The 19,935-nt window shown below is 34.9% G+C and overlaps 1 protein-coding gene across 6 annotated transcripts in view; it reads left to right on the top strand.

Annotated features, from left to right (window-relative positions):
• LOC124416148 (probable beta-hexosaminidase fdl) overlaps positions 1-19,935 on the top strand; it is a 62,722-nt gene that overhangs the window by 18,283 nt on the left and 24,504 nt on the right. For 2 of the 6 annotated variants that reach the window (XM_046897065.1, XM_046897059.1), the window contains exon 1: positions 544-592. The exons of 2 other annotated variants lie outside the window; for them this stretch is intronic. In XM_046897065.1, coding sequence (XP_046753021.1) covers positions 573-592 — 20 coding nt within the window. In that variant the 5' untranslated portion in view covers positions 544-572. Of the gene's footprint in view, positions 1-543; positions 593-15,489; positions 15,695-16,074; positions 16,080-19,935 lie in introns of those variants that run through there. 2 more of the 6 variants (XM_046897064.1, XM_046897062.1) reach the window with 2 other exon arrangements.

The following is a 19,935-nucleotide window of genomic DNA, read 5'->3' as shown; positions in this document are numbered from 1 at the left end:
AATAATTTCAATCTATAACCACGCGAATGATTTTCATTCGATACATTTATTTTACTTTTATTATTATACTCTTCTCATTCACTTCTTCCTCGTGGTGATTTTATATTATTATTATTGTTGTTGTTGTTGTTGTTGTTATCATTATCATTATGATGGACTTGACAACATTAAGAGAGTTGAGTTCAGACACTTTGAATAATTTCGTCAGTGCCCACTGAACAAATTCACCCTCGAGAATTTCATCTTGAACACGTTATACATATACACGTATATATATATACATATATATTACAATATGGCTGCCGCACTGTAAGGGAAAGGTCGGCCATAATGCCAGACGTCTAATTGGTAATGCCGCGCAGCCACCTTCTGCAAAGACTTTGAGATGAAATATTATATTAGGTGATATAATATATAATATAACAAATTATCAGTTTATTAACGATTGTTCGTTTTTCTTCCTGTTCCTCTTCTTCTTCTTCTTCTTCTTCTTCTTCTTCTTCTTCTTCTTCTAAATTATATATTTTCAGGTACCTGTATGTAGAGAAAAAATTACGTACGCTTGCATCCCTATGTCGTACAGAATGAAATTGTAAGTGAAAGAATTTTTCAAATCTTTGACAATTTTAGAGTGAGATAGTTTGCATAAACATATATTATTATAATAATAGTTAATGGTTTGCGCGTTTTCATCCATCACTGGCTAATCACCTGAACAAACTATTTCTCACACTTTTTGGATATTTTATATATATATTAAGGCGTAACTAATGCAGTTTTCTGTGTTCTTGCATTTTTTTTTTCCCCCTTGCTGCTGCCAAAATTTTTCTCATCCTTGCTCATCGATTTTTCTGACTGTGTGTAATATGTGTTATCTATATAAACAAAAGGCTGAAGTTTGCAATGTTAACGTAACGAAACGTGGGGGGGGGAGGAGGGGGGAGGGGATAATTTTTTGCAATTTTATACTAACTGAGATACTTTTGAGTTTTCAAAATGTGAATTCATATATCTTTTTTAATTATAATTTACCGTAACATCAGAGAAATTCCTAAACTTGCGAAATAACGATTTTTTTTTTTCCGAAACCTGATCGTTAACAATAGCTTTTACCACCAAATTCAATAATTCATTTATAAAGTATGAAGACTGTCTTTATTTTATATTGTCATATAATGTATTATATCCTGACATTCGGTTTGAAACGTGCGATTCGATTCACGCAACGAGTGACAATATAATTTTGTTAAATAATAATCAGTAAAGTTCAGTGCGTTTTAGTGTAATCGTTAAATTCGCTAGATTATATTTAATTTTCATTCGAGTTCGAGGAAAGTTTGGAAGAATCTCAACAGGGGAGAAATTTATTCCTTATTTATATACACTTTTTTTCTGTTACCCTGTAAAAAAATTTTTACCCCATTTTTAAAGTAAATATATAATATGTGACCTGTATTTCGATTTGTCAATTCATTTGAATGTATATAAACCGCGTGAAATGGGACGAAAGTTTAATCCTGCATGACTATATATGTATATATATAAAAGCTTTACTTGAGTTCGCTTCTCGAGCGAGCATCCGGTTAACGTAAGGAAGACGTTTATAGTATTCGAGCGAGTTTATTTGAGGCAACAGCACGGTTTTAGAGTGAAAATTTACGCGCGATATAGTACGTATAGTAAGAAGTATACACACGGTGTGTTAGGAAAAATCTGAAAGAACATCCCTGATAGTGTATTATCCCTTGTTACATATATTGTAAAAAATGGCAAAATATTTCAAACCTTAAAAATTTTTCCACCATCTCTGACTGATAATTAGATAAATATATAGAGGATAAATTGTGACGAAGAAAGAGAGAATTAAAGAAAAAGAAAAAAAAAAAAAAAACAACAACAACAACAAAATAACACAGGATCATGATCCGTTAAATTTTACAACACCCGCGGCAAAATCGATTTCCTGCACACACACACACACACCTTGTAGATTATATTTCAATTTTATTTCTACACCTAGCTATTACACGACAGTCGATTTCATATAGTTTCAAAGTTAGAATCGATTTGTCTAATCCACCGAGTATCTAATGTATTATATATATATATATATATACATAGACAGAATCCTATACTACGAGGATAAGTAAAAACGTGAAGTGTAAGTGAGTGCAATAAGTCGAGTTATAAATGTAACTGTTTTATATGTAAATATGTTATAAACTAATTGCACTGATACGTATATTACACCTATTAAAGGTATATCATATGTGTGTATATACTTGCAATGCACCTGCAATATAATGAAACTTTCAACTTTACGTCGCCCTTGGTTAATATTTAAAGTGAAAAAGTTCGACATTGATGACGTTGAAGAGTTCAGGCACCGCGTATAGGTATGATGCAGACATTTAACAGCTCATGCAATAACCGATTAAACAGTTTTCATTGGAACACGTCGTCCGGGTTCGTTTTTTTTGGTTTTCAGCCTCTCTCTCTCTCTCTCCCTCTCTTTCTTTTTTCTTTTTTCATTCTCCATCTATAAAAAATCCATTTCACACTCCGTGCACCCTCTGGATTTTTTTTTTTTTTTTTTTTTTCCATCAGCTCATTCAATTTTTCCACCAATTTGCACCACACTGCAGGATACGGATAAATTTCAACTAAGTAAGTGGATTTTATATCATATTATCTACTTCAAATCGTCAAGGTACGTGCTTCAGATGATGTTTGTTAATTTCGATGTAATACGGTTTAAAAGAAGAGAAAAAAAAAAACAAATAAAAAAAACAAAACACCAATCGATGGAAACGAAGCTCGAGAAACAGTTTAAAAAACTAACTACAGTATCATTATAAAACTTTGAAAATACTTTGAAAAAAATATATTTAACATTTATAAACGAAAATTGTCTTATTGTCATTCTCTCGAGGATCTGATTTTTTTTTTTTTTTTTTTTCACGTCAACACGCTGCGATGTTATAATTTTATGTACAAATATTTTAGTAACTGTGTTAATCAGTGATTGTATTTATAATCTAAGCAATTTTTTTTTCTTTATATATATACGGATTTTGCGTAATAATTGTGCAAAATGATATACGATTAATACTTGCACGATTTCGCTTGTCGTTTTTACGACGTGACAACTTGCTTTGATATCTTTGTACACGAATCAATTTTTTTTTATTCAATATATGTATATATGTGATATCTGATTTTGAAGCTGCGAAAATAAAAAAAAAAAAAAAAAAAAAAATTGAAAGAAGATGTTGAATTCATCTAGAAATCGAATAAAATTATTGATCAATGATCAAGTCAATGGATTGTGAATTACATGAATATTCGTAAATTATATCGCGTTTCATTCTACTTTATGGTGAATTTTGACAACGAAACAGCGAAGTAAAGAACTGAATTACAGTTGTAGAAAACTGAACTCAAGTCTCGCGGCTAACGTTTTAAAAGTCGTTTATCTTTGTTTCTTGAAAAAAAAAAAAAATAAATAAATAAATAATACTCACCCTGAATGTATAAACGTTATAATATATATATATATATACGTTATACATTTTTACTCTGTTTCCGTAACTTTTTATTTTTTATTTTTATTTTTTTCATTTTTCCTCAAATCATTTCTATACTAACTATAACTCGCTTCACCTTCACCTTCACCTTCGCCTTCTTTGCTTCTCGACCACTTTCACCCGACCGTATTTTTTCCGACGTTCTATAGTCAGTACCATGTAAAGGTCCGAGAAAGAGAAGAGAGAGAGAAAAAAAAGGAACGTTTCAAATGAAAAGGGATGAAGAACAATAAATTTGTTTATAGTAACAGTAACAATGAGAATTATTATTTTTATTGCCCGCTAATTAAAACCCTCGTCGAAACCTTGTTATCAAAGTAAAGCCTGCAAATCTCGTCATACATACATGCATACGTACACATATACATACTAATTGTGTACAGTGTCTGTAAACATATTACAATACATGAAAGCGTTTAAGCTGCGCCTTCTCCAATCCTACCTATATATGTATATATATGTATATATGTGTGTATATATATATACATATATATATGGGTAAAGCTCTGATTTAGTTACGCGGATCGAGTTTCCCGGACAAGGCAATTTACCGGGTAACGATAATCCTTTGCCTCGGATATTCGCGCAAGACCGTTTTTTTTTTCTTCCTTCCGTTTTGTTTTTAAAAAAATTTTTCATCTTCAATTTACTTTCTATCTGTCGTTTTGTTTTTTTCCCCCGTTTTTATCGATATTTCAACAAGCTGTCTGACGATAGGCGAAAAAGGGAGGGGAAATTCGATTATCTTACATTATCTTGGTACGTCGTGTGAAAAAAATGATTGATTATAGTAATAAGGTTAGAGGCAATAACGATTATTAATTAGTATTACTATTCGAAAAAATATGAAAATTCTGGGATGAGAGATGAGAATTATTTTACTTTTTATGTTAATGTACTGATTTATTTCTTGATTTTTCTTCGTTATATTTTATAGATTATTTTTCACTTGGTATTATTTTAATCAAATATGTAACAGCTCATCGTGCATTCTTTATAATGTTGGTTTCTATATTATTAGATTATTACTTTTTTCTATTTAAATTTTGCTGATACGCGATGCGAATAATTAGTGCGAAACGAATAAAGGGGGGGGGGGGGGGGGACTTATTCATTCAAATTGAATTATCAAATAATTTGTAGCATTTTTTTCACCAAGCTGATTATATCACGTGACGTATATAATTAACATCTTACCATGTGCAGCGCCAAAATCCTGGTTAAACGGTGCTAATCCACGCACAATTTTTTTTTTCTTCTAATTTTCTTACGTATTGGGCCATAAGATTTAACACAAGGTAAGTAAATTCTTGTTCGTTTGTTAATCAACTGATTATTGATTGTAAAGTTTTATCATTAATTGTTTTATTTTTTTCCCACTTTTTTCACCTTTCTTCTCTTCGTTACGGTTTTTTCTTCAGTTTTTTCAAATTGTATCAAACGATCACTTCTAATCAAACGAACACCGGTCGCACACGTGGTACACTTAAATTATATTATATACACCGTATATATACATTATATTTATTGAGATTCGTGTCCAGGAAGAAGATTAATAATTGTAGAGGTTCGTCGAGTGTTTGTGAAAAATATATTTTCAAAATAAAAAACGACGTTTCGGCCGGGCCCCGCTGACAATCTTCAGGAAAATTTTGACAACCTTTGGGCTTAGATGTTATATATATATATATATATATATATATAAATTATGTGATAAATGACTTCCTTCAATGATGGCGCGATAACAACATCTAAAAATAAGTCCAAAGGTTGTCAAAATTTTCTTGAAGATGGTCGGCGGGGATAGACCGAAACGTCGTTTTTTATTTTGAAAATATATTTTTCACAAACACTCGACGAACCTTTACAATTATTATATGAATTATATATGTAATGTATATATATAGTATGATGGTGTGCACAAATTAATCCGACACCAGTCTGCAGGTGTACCTTCGTATATACATATAATGTATAATATGTACTATAGGTACATGTATGAGGTGAAAGTAAGCGATATCTCGAAACCGGAAATTGAAATCCTATCGTAGCTCCGACGTGTGATTCTTCTCGTCTTTCCCTCTGTTTCTATTTCATTCCTTTCTTTTTTCTCTCTCTCTCTCTCTCTCTCTCTCTGTTTCTCTCTGTCTATAATCAAATATAGGGAGTCACTCGATTAGCGTTTTGCTTCTTTTTTTTACGTCACATTTAATTATTTATTTTGTCTTTCCTGTATCTCCGTTGAAGTTCATTCTTTTTTTTTTTTTGTTTGTTTTTCTTTTACATTCTTCTCAACAATCGTTCAGCAGCACATTATTATACCATACAACCACCTCCGCTCATTTCTATCACGTTCCAATTATAATACTACGATTAAAAAAATTTCTACTTTTACTAAATATTAACAAAGAACTAAACTAAAATTATACAGTTTCAAACCATTCTGTAAGTTATATTAATTAAAATCTGACGTGTACGGTATCATATATGTATGCATATTTAATACATATATAGTACTTATATTTCATATATATCAACTGCACGTGCAGATAAAAATCCCCTCGCATATACACATATACATATACAAATAGAATATTACATACATATATGATTTATAAAATATGTAGGTATATAGACATGACTATTATAGGAAAAATTGTATCTCCAGTCAGTCGTCAGGATTGACAGATTATCCTCGCGTTCTACCCGAGATCAGATGGAGAAAAGAAAGATAGACTAGTGATGAGGATCGGCGTTTGTTCGTACCCTCTATTTGCACTACCACCACCACCACCACCACCATCACCACCACTACCGCACTGTGCAACGCTTTCCTCTCGGACGGAGGACACCCGGAGACTGTCCGTAGTCGTTGCACGGCATGCGCGCACAACCGTTGCTTGGCTACGCGCGACACACTCCTCCGATGTGCTTTAGCCCCCCCCCCCCCCCTCCCCCATCCCCCATCCCCCACCCCCAACCGCCCCACATCCACCATACGTTGGACGAAACGAGGGGAAACCACGATCCCCCCTTCCCAAATCCACCCTCACCCCGTACTCCACGATTAGTTGCGTCACGGTATGCCACCCCCCCCCCCCCCTCCCCCCTTCCTCCACCCTCCACCCTCCACCATCCACCATACCGACATTGATACACCTACGCATGTACCTAATTGCCTTATCGAAACCGCTTCTTGGGTGTTATTATACTTTGGTGAGGAATTTTTTGAGAGTCATGTGTATGTATGTATGTATGTATGTATGTATGTATAATAAGAATATGTATACGAGGAAAGAGTGGTCGAAGGTATATATACATATAATATACTTCACGTACAAAGTATTGTAATTTGAAATATCGAAGGGTATGATATTGACATCTGGCGGTAGGAAAATGTACTAAATGAATATAACCGTGTGTGTATGGTTTAGTTGTAAATCAGTCGTTTTTGCGACGTATATTTCATTCGGTATAATTAAGTGTCAATGAATGCGTAAATGGAAGTTGAATTAATTGGACGAAAAGTGTGTTTTTTTTTTGTTTTTTTTTACAGTTCAGTTCATCTCTTTTCGTTCGTGTACTTTAAGCTAGACCGATCAGCTGTGAGAGCAGGTGCGACGCCATATTGATTCAGTCACGCTTCTACTTTGGATCCGAAGGAGGATCTAAACAAAACATTTTTTTTCCTATTTTTTTTATTTTTTTTATTTTGGTGGGTGAAAGATGTAAATTCAGAATTGAATGCGGAAGTAATTGTATAAAGTATAATAATAAGTCTTTTCGGGTGCAGTGTAGGCTTGCAATACGAGTCGTAGGCGAATCGAAGACCAATATTGCTAATCGCGAAGCGAAAAGATCGTCGCATTCTTGCTGCACACGATTCTTCATATAACAAGAGTGTGTTACTCGTTTTTCACGAAGCACGAAAGTTAGGTTAGGCTCACGTAATGTCAGATTTTTTCGTTGATGCGCATGCGCGCAGTACGAAAAAAATCATTTCCAACTTATAGGACTTAAAAGTCGAATTTTCTGTACTTCGCGCATGCGCATTCGTAGACTCACTCATTAGTCGTAGAAACGGGTAATTTGTGTACGGAAAATTCTTTTTTCGGTTTTTTTTACTGTTTAAATAACGCGGTTAGATTATCAATTCTTACATCGGAACTGTGTTATACAGTATATCTGGAGGCTGTCTTATAGCTTCCAGAGTCTTTTCATGGTCATTATAGAAGTAAAACAAGCCCCGCAATCAGAGACGGACGCCTTTTCGAGGGGCGAAGTAGAAGGAGGTGCAGGAGGAGGAGGAGGAGAAGTAGGAGGAGGAGGACATAAAGCTGGAGAAGTTTGCAAGTGAAAAGTTTATAATCCGTACTGGGGAGGTTTGCAAAAGCGCGAATATAATGCGAAAAACCGCAAGCTAGCGAGCCGTTCGTTGCATCGCATCGCATCGCATTGCATCGCCTGCTGCACGCGACGTGGCGGTGGCTCTAAGCTGTTCCACATTTTTCTCACATCTCGAAATAGCGCTGAGACTCTATTTCAGACAGCCTAGCGGCAAGATGTTCCTTTTAGCGTAGCTTTAAACTGTAAACAAAGCTCTCGATTTTTTTCCCTGCTCTTTCGAGCTGGATGAAGGAAGAAGAAACAAAAAAAAAAAAAAAAAAAATGGAAAAGAAACCTGGAGACTGAAGAGAAGAAAGAGAACCACCGACAACACCATCCTGTGCTGGGAAAAGATTTCTTAACGAAAAAAGCGAGAAGACGCGCGATGCGTTCTATACGCGAGCTTCTGCATTCGAAAATATATCACTCTTTAATTGTTGTCGTATATTTATAACCGTATAATCTTTAAATACCACGAACGGCGAGAAGGAAGGAATTTCGACGAAATTGCAGCGGAGTTTGTGTAATCGTATAAACGAAACTGACGCTGATATAGGATTTTTCTTTTTCTTTTTAACGATCTTCAATCGTCTAATTTACACGTTTACATAATGAATTATTACATAAACTCGTGTTGCAGGTAATTTATGATCTCTTTGTTTTATCGTAATGTTTCATGTATTCAGGGTGGCCAGTATTCATGGAAATTATGGAATCAGGAAATTCTCAGGGAATTTGATATACCTTGGAAAAAACTTGGAAATCTCAGGGAATTTCATGTCGTATCTGGAATATACTAATTTTCATTCTAGGTTCGTAAAAATTTAGCCATTTTGTGAGGTAAAAAATTTTTCTTTCAACTTTCAGGCAATGCTTATCGTCAATCAAGCCTTGACGGAATTCTCAAAGAATTACATTTTCACAAATAACTGGACACCCGGTGTATTTTTTTCTTTCTTTCTCGTTCTGGTCTCTTTTAATTATTCTAATATTGAAGTAAACTTGTTGCACTTTTTCCAGCAATTTCTTTACATCATTCGTTACTTATTACAAATGTAATTTATTTTATATATTCACGATGTTTAAGAAAGCGTGAAAAACATGTTATGGAAAATTGTATACGTGTATATGCAAATACGTTGTTGATGAATGAAATTTTGCGGAAGTTTGCAGTAATTGTGCAAAAGGCAGCAGCAGACGAAGGAGGAGAAATTTAAATGTCGTTATATTGCTTGAAAATAATTTATAACGTTTATCGGTAAATTTCTCGACAATCTACGTTGTAGTTATAATAGCTTCGAGAGCTTGCACAGCGACGAAGTAAAGTTTTCCTCATAAAGCTCCTTCGCCTGCATTAACAAATTTTCAATAACTTATTGTAAGCTCAAGAGTCTCTCGGCGGAAAATTGAAACCACGCAGTTTGTTATTCTTGTTATTCATACCACGTGCGATATGCTTTTTCATTGTGGCGGAGAATTTTATTTATTACACACTGCGCAGATTTAAAATTTCAAAACTTATTCGCTGATCGATTGTATATACATATATGTATATTAGGATGGCGCAAAAAAACCGATTTTTTTTTTTGAGTCTCGTGTGACAATTGTTAGTTTTTGATGTTTTAAGAGCCCACTTCAAAGGACAGTTCAAAAAAAAAATTTTAAGAGGTCGCTCCACATTTTTTAAAACGTCAGAAATCATCAAAAATCGATTTTTTTTTTTAAATTTTTTCTCGTACGATATAATTTTATGGACAAAAAAAAAAATAAGTTTCTGAAAGTTTCAGTTCAAAATTTGAATTTTGAAAGGCTGCTCATAATTTTTTTCAATTTTTTGGTGCATTCCTTTAGATCTTCTTGAGCGACCTTTTAATATTCATATTAAAATTTCATAAATTTTTTTTCTTTAATTTAGTAAGAAAGAATCGATAACAATACACCACTACATGAATTAAAAATCAAACAAAATACTGAAAATATAATTTTTTTAATTAAATTTTTTGACGACTTTTTACATTTTTAAAAATTTGGTGCGACCTCTTGAAAATTTTTTTTTTGAGCTGTCCTTCGGAGTCGGCTCTTAAAACATCAAAAACTAACATTTTGTCACACAAGACTCGAAAAAAAATAAAATAGTTGATTTTTTTGCGCCACTCTAATGTATATGTATAGAAAAGAAATAGAAATTTCTACAGATTAATGCGAAGAGAAAAAAATCTAACCATGAAGCATTTATCTTCTGGGAATTTTGGCAAGGTTATTCTCGTTTTACGAGAAAGCTGTTGTTACAGTTATACACATTGTGGGCGTTGATATGTTAAAAATGTCGTAAAAATGACTATTGAAACCGCGTTACAGTCGCAGTAACAATAATAATAGTAAAATAGCGAAGCATGTACACGTGCAAAGATACATGATAGTTTCGAGTCCGAACTCAGGGGGTTGACACCCCCCTCCCCCCCCCTCTCACCAAAACCACCCCCTTCTCTACTAATTTGCAATACTGCAGCATCAAAAGCTGGCCTTTCGCCAAATCTGGGACAATAAACCCTGGAACAGCCATCTCTGTATACAGGTATATATATATAGAATATGCGCAAATACGATTATCTTGAAACGGGAAACGGTATAGGATGGATGAAGTAGGCGAAGAAGGGCCGAGAGAGAAAAAAAAATGAAAAAAAAGCAGGAAATACTGTTTTTTTCGCGATACTTTTCATTACCATGAAAATGGAAGAATCTGTTCGACAAACTTTTGGGATGATCTCGAAAACGGGCGAGTGAAAAGTTTTGGAAAAAAATTTGTGAAAACCAAAAAATTGATACTTTGGTTTTGTAAAAATAAATATGCAATCTGGGATGAACGTAATCGTTCATGTAGAAAAAGTAACAAGGAGGGAAAATTGATTCATTTTTACTGTAGAACCGGAAGTTGAGATTAAACGGGACATGATAATTTTTCATGACCATCATTTGATTTTATAACTTTGCAAATTGAAAATTTTTTTCATCCAGGCAAACATTTTTCTATAAACCTACATTTTCGTTTATTATTAGTCAACTTTTGTGTTACCTATGTAGGCGAGAAGTATGATCTGAAAAATTGCAATTTTGACCTGAAAAACTTTTGAAAAGAATTTTGGAATCGAACGGTCAGGGTGGCCACGAATTTTTGGGAAAAAATTCCATGACATTTTCAGTTTTTTCGGGATTTAAAACCTAATTTTCCCTGATATTTTCCCAGTTCTAGTTATTTACTAAAACCTAAATCGTTCGGCTTACTATTTCGATATTCGGTTAAAATTCAGTTCGAATTGAGAAAAAATATAACGTAAAAAAATTCAGTTTGAGCCAATTTGTTTTTTTTTCGACGAAAAAAAGTAAACTTATTACCTCAAAAAATCGTTTCTAATTCCCATGATAGAAACGTGAAATTTCCAGTTTTTTCTATGACAAAATTAAAAATCCCCTGACAATTCCAGGTTTTTCACGACCCCTTTTAAATCCCCTGACATTTCCAGGTTTTCCGGATTTTTCAGGTGTGTGGCCACCCTGACGGTGCGCCATATTGGCTTTGAGTTAAGCCTATTGTTCAGATTGAAAAGTGTACAAACAGTGCAGAATTAAAAATTCGTCTCATGCAAAATGAATCTCTGGCTATTGTTCCACGGTGATTTTTATCTTGCATAAAAATGCTTTTGACTCGGTGAAAAAGTCACGCAAGCGAATATCGCGATTTCCGTTGTAATTAGGAGTAATCCTTGGACCTTTTTTACCGACGCTCTTAGGGTAACTGATGGCTGGAAACGGATCGGAAGAGGGCTTGTGGCGACTGTTTCTTCCTGTTTCGGGGCAGAGAGATACGGTTGTATCAACCCCGTTTTTATCACGCAGTCTAACCTAACCTAATTTCGTGGTCCTGTATGCCGAGTTGAGGAAGAGGAGGAGCCAACGAGGTGGAATTATAATGTTTTAACGCCTGCTTAGGAAAAGAAAGAGGAATCGAAAACATGGAGGGAGAAAAAGAAAACAAGGAAATGTGAAGGGAGAGAAAGAGAGAAAATGAAGGAAATGTGATATAGCGATCCGCTATTTTTGAGTTATTAACTATCGTAAGAAAAAAAGTTTTGAAGAGTTCTCACGTTGGCTAGCTTTATTTATTATATGTATATGTTGATATATATATATGGGGCATTCCGCATGAAATTTGCAACCCATGTACTTTAGCCCTATCAATTTTTATAATTTTTTTATCATCAAGTTGCAACCCAGCCAGAAAAGTCTCGGAATTTAATCAGATGTTTTTTAGCCACCAGTGAAATTGAAAAAATCGAAAAGCCAATTCCGAAAACGCCATTTTTAAAATATGATTTTCCACTGCTTCAATTGAGGTGTTAATTTAATGTTAGAATGGTCGGAGTTGATTCTTCGGACCGCAAAACGTTAGGATCTACTGAAATCTCAACGTTTCGGTTTTCGGGGTGATATGGTAACAAATTTTTGCCCCGAATAAAGTGAGGCGGGAATTTGGAAAGATATCGAAACGTATAAGCAAAGCAAAGTGACAAAGACGAAAAAATTAAACTTACAGAGGGTATTCGTTCCCAGGCTAGCCGGTCATTACATTCGACATTCGTTTATGATCTGGGGTTGCCTTGCTATGGCCGATAAATGATAATACAACGAGGCAACGCGTCAGTCGGGCTGGCAGTTAGCCAGACCGAGTCTCTTCGGTTTGCAATATCCATAAGCGAAGTGCAAGTATATATAAAGGAAGAGAAAAGGAAGAAGAAGGAGCAACCGAATACAGTTGAGTAAAAACATCGAAACTGATTGAATAAATCTTTGAGAGATAAAATCAGGGTTTTCATTGAATTTTTTGGTAAAAGAATCTTTTCTCACTGCATATTATGCATATGAATGAAAACAATCAAAAAACTGTCTGAAATCGCAAGTATAAGTGAAAAACCGTTAATTTGCTTTTTCACGCGTCATAATCAGATGTTGTTTGCCTAATTTCAAACAATGGAATGGGTTTTTTTTTGTTTGTAGTGAATTCATTCAACGGAAAACTGCAATTAGCTGAAATTGTTCGGTTGCGAATGTTTTTTGGTAAAATATGACGATATTGATGTTAGAATAATATAAATTTACTGAATGTATAAAAAAAATTTGGATTTCTCTTTCTTCGCAATACTGCAATTTTTGGATGGAACGCATTTCGGAGAAAAAGTCACGCCGCACAAATGCGCGGGAAATATTTTTTCGCAAAACTCGTAGAAAGAAAAAACTGACATCGAAACCGCGCTATTTTGATTGTTAATCATTTTTTGCGGATAAACTGGTTGTAATTTTTTATTCTTATTTTTTCAATTTTCAAAAACTCAGAGATGCCTTCTTTCCGGGTATCCAATTTGGCGATTAAAAAACTTTCAACCTTCACACGTTCTTCGATAGAACTCAGCTAACGATAAATTACTTTAGGTATACTTGCTCCAACTGGACTAGTAGGTGGCATATATATAGGTTAAGGTAGATAATAAAGAATCAGTGATCCAAAAAGAAAAAAACAAAAAAAAAAAAAAAAAAAATACAACATACACGTTCTATACGTAAAACAAAATTGACAAAACAAATAATAGCCGTAACTGGTATAAATATCCCCAAATTTTTATATTAAAATACATTTTATTCCTTATCGTTTTTACTTTTAATCCGCGTGTTGAACGTGCAGTTTCGCGTGTGAATCGTTTGGACGGTTTTTGGCGGATGAGTTTGCGTGGCGTTTCGTCTAAGGGAAGGGACGGGAAGGGAAGGGAAGTGAGAGGGGATGCAGGGGTTGTTGCTAGTTTCTCGAGTGTATTCATATCGACAGGAGACGCGAACCGGTTGTCGAGGCACTCGGCCGATTGGTAGATACCATTTAATCTGGGCTTGCCATTCGGCGTTGTTGCATAGAATCAGGATGGAATACCGGCTGGTGTGGGGTTGGCCATAAGGGATGGGGATAATCTAGGGACAAAAAAATCTTGTGGCACACCTGACCGCTCGATAACCTCACCTTACATGTTGAACCACGTTTTCGATCGGGTGTCTCTATGTACTTACCATGTGCTACTATTTGCGCCAATAATACGTGTCATGATATGATTCTCAGCTTCTCGAAAATCATAAAATCGTTATGTTCTAGTCGTAAACCTCTTATTGCACAACAATATCAGCCACGTACCATACCTGCAACATATATATATATATATATATATATATATATATATAAATATGTTATCCTTGTCCACTTTCTTGCTTCCATGCACTCAACGGCTGCGCAACGATAGATAAGATTATTTATTACTTATATTATATATATAGATATATAAAGATAGATATATGAACGGTAAGTTAAATTTATACTTGAATTGAAAATTAAAGTTTCAGGCTTTCTTTCCAGCTGATGTCGAGAACAAAAAAAAAAAAAAGAAAATATGCCAATGTCCAAAGCTGCTGGAATAGAATTTTTATAAAAATTTTATGTAGGATCAAAAGTTTTCACATTTTTGTTTATCCCTTCTTCGATGCCTGCAGGTACATTGTATAAGCTTGCATATTACATTGAGCATTTTGGCGACTATTTAAAGGACATGTTATAGCTGTACATTATAAGGTGTGGCCTGTCTGCATCAAGATCATTTTTTCTACACTTGATTATTAAATATGTATATATGTAGATTATATGTACCTACTCGCTTATACGTGTCATACAGTTATAATTCAACACTCTGCGAACGTGAAGCCTCTAAAAATCTATAAAATAAAGGAGCTGTTTCATTCGCATTTAGCGCAGGGTGTATGAATTTATTAATCTTACAATACGAGTTCATATATGAATGTAAAAATTTATGCAGAACTTAATGGAAAATGAAACGTTGAGAGATTAATTGTAAATAAAAATTGCTTCCTTCGAGTATACAGTATACTAGTATATATAGTCAAACATTTAAAAAATATCGTTACAATCAATTTTTCCGTATAGTATAAGGTATTCCCATGAAAGACTACACGCCACGAGGAGGAGGAGAAAGAGGAGGAGGAGGAGGAGGAGGAGGAGGAGGACACGGCGATTCGATATATTAATGTAAACTACGCGGTGTCATTCGACTAATCGAATTTTTGCGTGTCACACGAGATTCTCTCGATATTCACCGCTGAACAGAGGGTGCAAGTATTGTGTTATTCCGCTTCGGGTATAAAGCGGTGAAGAATCCCTTTACGAACCTTGTTGTACTGGGTAGGTATACCCACACAGTGTGCGTGTCCTTTGTTCCTTTGTGAAATACGAAATTGATTTATAAAAGTGATGATTAATTGAAAAACAAAACCAAAATAAAAAAAATAAAAAAAATAAAAAAAGGGGCGGGGGGGGGGGGAAGAGAGAGAATAATAAGATCTAGAAATGTAACGTGGAAGTATCAAAGGAAGAAATGAAAACAGGAGGCACCAACCGCTGCTGCTGTGTAGAACATCGATTTGGAAAGTGAAACCTTTCTTCTCTATTCCATCCGTTTATATTTTCTTCCTCCTCCACCCGTCAGACCATTTGACGTCAGACCAAGTTCGAAACTGCGCACGTTGCTATTCCGAAGACTGTCAAACTCACGCGACTGGTTATATACTTACCTACCCATCGGCCGATGCGACGTTGAGTATAACCCAAACCTGAAACGGTACGAATAATTTGACGTATGAGATGATACGTGTATATTATATGTATAATAATATATATCCACCCCGGATATACGTAAATTATCGACATGGCCGCGATATTTGTGGCGAAAAAAATTACTCACTTCGATATTTGTCTGTACTGAAATGTTACCCAATATATACATATATATTTAAAAACTTCATGTATAATATTGGATAAAATTTCAGGTCGAGTTATTAACATCAATTGAAATGTTAACGATGTTGGTCAAAGTTATGCGTGATAAAGACTTATCACTTTTGAACTGAATTTTCAATATATTTCCACTTCAAATTAATCACTAGATGAGAAATTTTTTTTAATTCAAAACTCGAGTCGTTTCTTTCCACCGAAAGAATTGAAACGTCTGCAGTTAGTTGAATTTTTGTTCTCTGTAATTCAGCAAATTCAGTTGAATAAAAAAAAAGTGAAAACAATAAAAAAAATATACGCCCTTAAATTTTTCGATTCAATTAAACGGAAGGAAATTTCTAATTCAGAACTTTATTGCATTTGGATTAACTGGAATGAATTTCTTTTGTATAACAGTCTGGGCTTTTAGCTCTTTTTTGTCGTTCTTCTCTCCCTTTTCTTTTCTACGAATAAATGTAGCATTTTCAGTGAGTTTCTGGTATTTTTGGTAGTACCGTTTATGCGGCAGGTATATACGTGGCACCGTTGGTTATATCGTCAGTCTGACCATTTCCGTCTCGTTTTTCTACCCAGGGGATAATTCCTGACGTACGGATATATACACGGGTGGTCAGATACTGTTTTATTCATTTTATATCTTTGGCTGATGTCTGCGAACCTTTTATATACCTCTATATATACATATATAACGCACCTCAAACGTGTACGAATTTCCGTTCGAAATAAAACGCGCACCGTGTGCAGGATACAAGTTTTTTCGTCTATATAATATATATAAGACTAAGCATAAAACTTCTGTTGTGAAAACGAAAATTTATAAAGATCACAAAGGTCAGAGTATAATTGAAAGTGAATTTGGAACCTCGTATAAGCATGTTTCTTTCTTTCTTTAATGTATGAATCAAATTACACAATTGCGGTTGTTTTATTCGTAAAAATTCCTCCGATATAGAGACAGGATTTATAGTAATTATTTTCTTATTTAATAATCATCTCAAATTGCGTGATATCGATTACAGAAGGATATGATATAGAATAATATCTTTATCGTTATATGCGTGTGTGTGTGTGGTGAAAATATTTCATAAAAATAGATCTTATTGTTTGCACAAGAATAGTAAATCTTAAGTGTGGTCATTATAAATCATTTAAGTTGTTTATTATACCGCTGTAACATATACAGCGGAAGTACAAAAATATTAACAGTGTAATTATGTAAGGTAATCGATGTGAATAGGCAGGGCTGAATTGAAATTCTAATTGGGAGATCCAACGTAACTAGCAAAAATTACTAAAAACCGAGATAATAAATTAAAAAAAAAAAATACACACAAACAAAACAATAACAATTACGAAACGATCGATTCAAGAGAGAATAATTTATTTCACTAAAATCTGTATTCGAATTAGGTGTATACCGACAATTTGTGGCCCGCATATATACATAACAATGTTGGTATCTCGGATGTTTCATTCGAATATATCGAATACAAACGTCCGACCAATGTTACGAACCACCATAAACATTAGATTGGTCCAACGTTGGTCCGGTATTTGTAACAACTGACGATCGTACGGTGAAATTGGCGGGAACGCACGCTGTAATAGGAACGTATTACCCCGAATGATGGATACTTATACGAGAACCGGAAATTCTTTGAAAAGCCGAAGAGTAAAACCGTTGTGCATATACTGACGAGTATACATAATACGTTATATATATACATATATATAACGTATTATATTATATTATATATCCTGCCAGCCTCGTACCCTTTTGTGTACCTATATGTATCTATTTATGTACCAGCTAGATATATGTAGAAGTCGAACGACGACTGCATGAGCTTTGGGGGGCACTTTGCCGCGCCGGAATTCGCCCTGTCATGCAGAGGGGTTGTAGGGGGCGATGATGATAGGGGGGTTGAGTGAACCAGAAGCAGCGAGGTCGGGGAGATTCATCGCTGTAAAATTATCGCCCTGTGACTTGCAAGCTTTCGAAATGCCGTGTGAAACCCATTCTCAACATTACTTTTCCTCTGATGCTACCCTTATGTGCGACAGAATATACCTGCCGTAGACATCTATGTGTACGTACATACATAACATGAACCCTAACCTAAAATTTCAGAAATCAATTTTCAGTCTGTGAGAGGCGTGTTTATATGATGCTACGTTTCGGTTTTAAAAGTCATTCGAAAACTGCGAGGCCGCCATTCTGAATCTGTGAAACAAAGAACAGACGAATTGGGTGAAGTTGCAGGATCGCGAAGATGTAATACCTACGCTACGAATGAAACTGAACGAAGTCTGTATAAACACGGCAAAGTCAAGCTGTATAATATTGCGGTATTCTAATGGACGGATTAGATGAATAGGCGATAAGTTACGCTGGGTTATAGGTTAGGGGAACGGCGGAACCGGGCCGGAATATACCGAGAGGGTGTACCACAAGCCCGTGATTCACTGCTTATGGTATATCGGTGGGTTTGAATTAGTCAGAGGAAACGAGCTCCGGGCTGTCGGTCGAAACGAATACGAGCAACGAAGCGCGGGATCTAAAAATACCGAAGAAACGCGCCGCGGCTTCGTACCTAGATACACATAGATATGCGTAACTCACGTGAGGCGCATCCATCTATATCTCCTTTGTTCATGCATATTTAACCCTGGTTTGGAATTGCTTCTCTCGCCATACCGCAGTTATCATAGTGACGTCGACGCGTTTGTTTCGCCGCCATGATAGGTTGGACGTCACGGGAAAATGATCTAGTGGGCTATGTGCCCGAGGATTTTTGCTGGGGATTTGCATATACGCCATGCATATTACTATACTTTTTTTGCTTCTGATGCTCCGCGCGAATTCCAACGAATTCTTAAATAATTGCATTCGTTATTGTCGCTGACCCAGTCCAATTGTTCCGGCGTGCCTGTTGGGTCAAGGGGACTCGACTGATGTCATTGTTAACTTTGACTAATGATGGAGACACTGATGTAGAGACAAGATTTGCAATCACGTTCTGCATAATATTATCTGGAGGAAATCAAATCCGTTCGATCGAGTTTCTTTTATTTTATGAGAACTAAAGAAATGGTAATTTGAAAAGAAAAATGATCATGAATTGGTTCTCGCAGCCTCGAACTATCCGCAAAAAAATCTCTGTCTCAGAAACATGGTTTAATGTTTATAGACCTTTTTTTTTATGACGTATTGTTTCTGGGAAGGATAGATTTTTGTTGTTCAAATTTTTCATCCATTTTATTCATTTTTCGACTATACGAATCTGTAACAATTAATTAACTATCTTTTGTAAAATTGGAATCGAATTGGCGAAACGATTTTTTACATTACATCTTCCGGTGTTTCTTTGATAAAGTCTGCACTAGAAAATTTAGTTTCTTCAGTTATAATTATTTGAGGAAATAATTATACGACGTTAGTTTATCGGATCTATATTTTTCTCCTCATTTGTCGAGAGTTGAACTCGTTACGTACACTGCGATAGTCTTGTTAGCCCGTTTAAAACGATCGTTAAAACTTTCTGCTCTCCTACCAAGCGAAAACTATGCTATATTATAACGAAATGTAATAATTGCTTTGCGAAAAAGGTAATTGCATAACCTACAATACATAGATCAAAAAGCCTGAATCTAGACTTGTTAATTGACTGTATTTAATTATTTCAAACGACACGATTCTTCTGTGTGAATCACACTTGCCGTCGAGCTGATTTAATAATAAATATTTTTCAGATTCACGTGCGGTGATTTTATCTCGGCTACCCCATTTTTGCAAGCGAATGTTATAAGTTTTCAATACATTTCTCGTTTTTTTATTTTTCTTTCTCTCTCATCAGCGGAACTTGTCGAGTCAGAACAAACAGAGTCATTCGACAATCGTTGGAGAATTTTTAATCAAGCTTGCCTTGTGAATTATATATCTATGGTAGTATATACTGTATGATACGATACATAATTATGTACATCAAAGTATATATAATAAACGAGAAGACCGTAGGAGGAGCTGCAACGTCATTATCGCGTGGTTGGCATGCGGTAGGTAATGTT

This window comes from Diprion similis, chromosome 2, assembly GCF_021155765.1.
Source record: "Diprion similis isolate iyDipSimi1 chromosome 2, iyDipSimi1.1, whole genome shotgun sequence".
In the NCBI taxonomy this organism is placed as follows: domain Eukaryota; kingdom Metazoa; phylum Arthropoda; class Insecta; order Hymenoptera; family Diprionidae; genus Diprion; species Diprion similis.
This window is presented reverse-complemented; position numbering and strand designations above follow the sequence as displayed.